The sequence below is a fragment of the Malurus melanocephalus genome, unplaced genomic scaffold (genome assembly GCF_030028575.1).
Source record: "Malurus melanocephalus ecotype Western Australia unplaced genomic scaffold, MMel_1.1 scaffold_1209, whole genome shotgun sequence".
Lineage (NCBI taxonomy): Eukaryota > Metazoa > Chordata > Aves > Passeriformes > Maluridae > Malurus > Malurus melanocephalus.
Window position 1 is genome coordinate 11,049 of NW_026624441.1, and position 2,255 is coordinate 13,303.

The window sequence follows — 2,255 nt, forward strand, 5'->3', positions numbered from 1 at the left end:
TCCCATTCCCATTCCCATTCCCATTCCCGTTCCCATTCCCAGGTCTCCCGGGGATCCCTGGCCACGCTCTGGATGGCCGTGCGGGCGATCGGGGCGCTGTGGGGTGGCCGGGGGAGCCGGGCAAGCCGGGCTCTCCGGGTCCCGCGGGCTTGCCCGGGTTCTGCGAGCCGGCCGCGTGTCTCGGAGCCTCGGCCTACGCGGCCGCGCGCCTGCCGGAGCCGGGGGCTGTCAAAGGACCCCTGTACTGAGAGATCCCGAGGGAAACACACCCCGGAACAACACAGTGAAATTCCCGATGGAAAATGGACCCAAACACCAAAATTCCCAATGGGAAACCCACCCCGGAACAACCCCGACAGTGAAATTCCCGATGGGAAATCCCCCCCGGAACGACCCCAACGGTGAAATTCCTGATGGGAAATGGACCACAAAACAACACCAAATCCCGACGGGAAATCCACCTTGGAACAACCCCAATGGTGAAACTCCCGATGGGAAACCCACCCTGGAACAACCCCGATGGTGAAATTCCCGATGGAAAATGGACCCAAACACCAAAATTCCCAATGGGAAATCCACCCCGGAACGACCGCAATGGTGAAATTCCCGACGGGAAATCCCTCCCGGAATGACCCCGACGGTGAAATTCCTGACGGGAAATCCACCCCGGAATGACCCCGACGGTGAAATTCCCAATGGAAAATTGACCCAAACACCAAAATTCCCTATGGGAAACCCACCCTGGAACAACCCCAACGGTGAAATTCCTGATGGAAAATGGACCACAAAACAACACCAAATCCCAACGGGAAACCCACCCCGGAACGACCCCGATGGTGAAATTCCCAATGGAAAATGGACCCAAATGCCAAAATTCCCGATGGAAAATGGACCCCAAAACAACACGAAATCCCGAAGGAAAATCTACCCCGGAACGACCCTGATGGCAAAATTCCCGTTGGAAAATGGACACCAAAACACCAAATCCCAAAGGAAAATCCACCTTGAAATGGCCCCAACGACAAAATTCCTGATGGAAAATGGACACCAAATCCTGAAGGAAATTCCCTCTGAAATGACCCCCAGAGACAAAATTCCCAAAGGAAAATCCCGTTTCAAAGTGACCCCGATGCCAAAATTCCCAATGGAAAATCCACCCCAAAGGGACCCCAATTCCTGATGGAAAATCCGGTTTTGAAGTGACCCCAAAGGCAAAATTCCCAAACAAAAATCGACCTCAACCCCAAAATTCCCGACAGAAAATCCCTTTTTGAAGTCATCCTTTTTTTAACACCGGGATTTTAAATAAAAATTCCCCAAAATTGGGATTGTAAATAAAAATTTCCCTAAAATTGGGTTTTTTAAAAAAATCCCCTGAAATCGTGGTTTGGTTATTTGTGAGGTTTCCCAAATTCAGCCTCGTTCCCAAATCCTCATAAAATATGAATAAAAATAAGAAAAAAAAAGGGAATATTTTATAATTCTGATAAAAACCCAACAACTTTTGGGAAAAAAATCAAACGGAGCTGGATTTTTCAAAGCTGGGATGTTGTGTGSGTTTTCTTGGGATCAAAGGAAGGCTGTGGTTTTTAAAAGTTCCCGAAAAATAATAAAAAAAATGAATCCCCCCAAAAATAAAAAAAAATCCCCCAAAATATTCTCAAAAAAATTCTCCTCAAAATAAAAAGAAATCCCAAAAATTCCCCAAAAAATAAAAATAAAAAAATTGCCAAAAAAATACCCCAAAAAAATCTCAAAAAAAAAGCCCAAAATTTAAAAAATTTTAAAAAATCCCCCCCAAAAAAACCCTAGAAAAACCCAAGAAGCCTCTAAAAAAATCCCCAAAAAGACTCCAAAAACCCCCCAAAAAATCCTAAAAATTTCCCCGCCAGAGGGCGCTCCAAGACCAGTAAATATCGCGATGTTCCCCATAAAAATCCTGGGATTTGGGATTTGGCCCCTCCTGTTCCTACAGGAGCAAAATTCATTGGGATTTAGGATTTGGGATTTGGGATTTTGGATTTGGGTCCGTCCTCTCCCTAAAAGGAAAAACATTCATTGGGATTTGGGATTTAGGATTTGAGATTTGGATACACCCAGGATAAATCCGGGATAAATCCGGGGATAAATCTGGGATAAATCCATGAATAAATTCAGGATAACCCCACGATAAATCCAGGATAAACCCATGAAAAATCTGAGGTAAATTCAGGGTAAATCCACGGATAAATCCAGGATAAATCTGGGATAAATCC

General features: G+C 45.4%; 1 protein-coding gene across 1 annotated transcript in view; it reads left to right on the top strand.

The window, feature by feature from the left end:
• Positions 1-266, top strand: part of LOC130586564 (collagen alpha-2(IX) chain-like) — a gene marked incomplete at its 5' end in the record, with an annotated part of 11,198 nt that extends 10,932 nt beyond the window's left edge. The window contains one exon of the mRNA XM_057387412.1: positions 43-266. Coding sequence (XP_057243395.1) covers positions 43-248 — 206 coding nt within the window. The remainder of the gene's footprint in view (positions 1-42) is intronic.
• Positions 267-2,255: the final 1,989 nt, after the last annotated feature.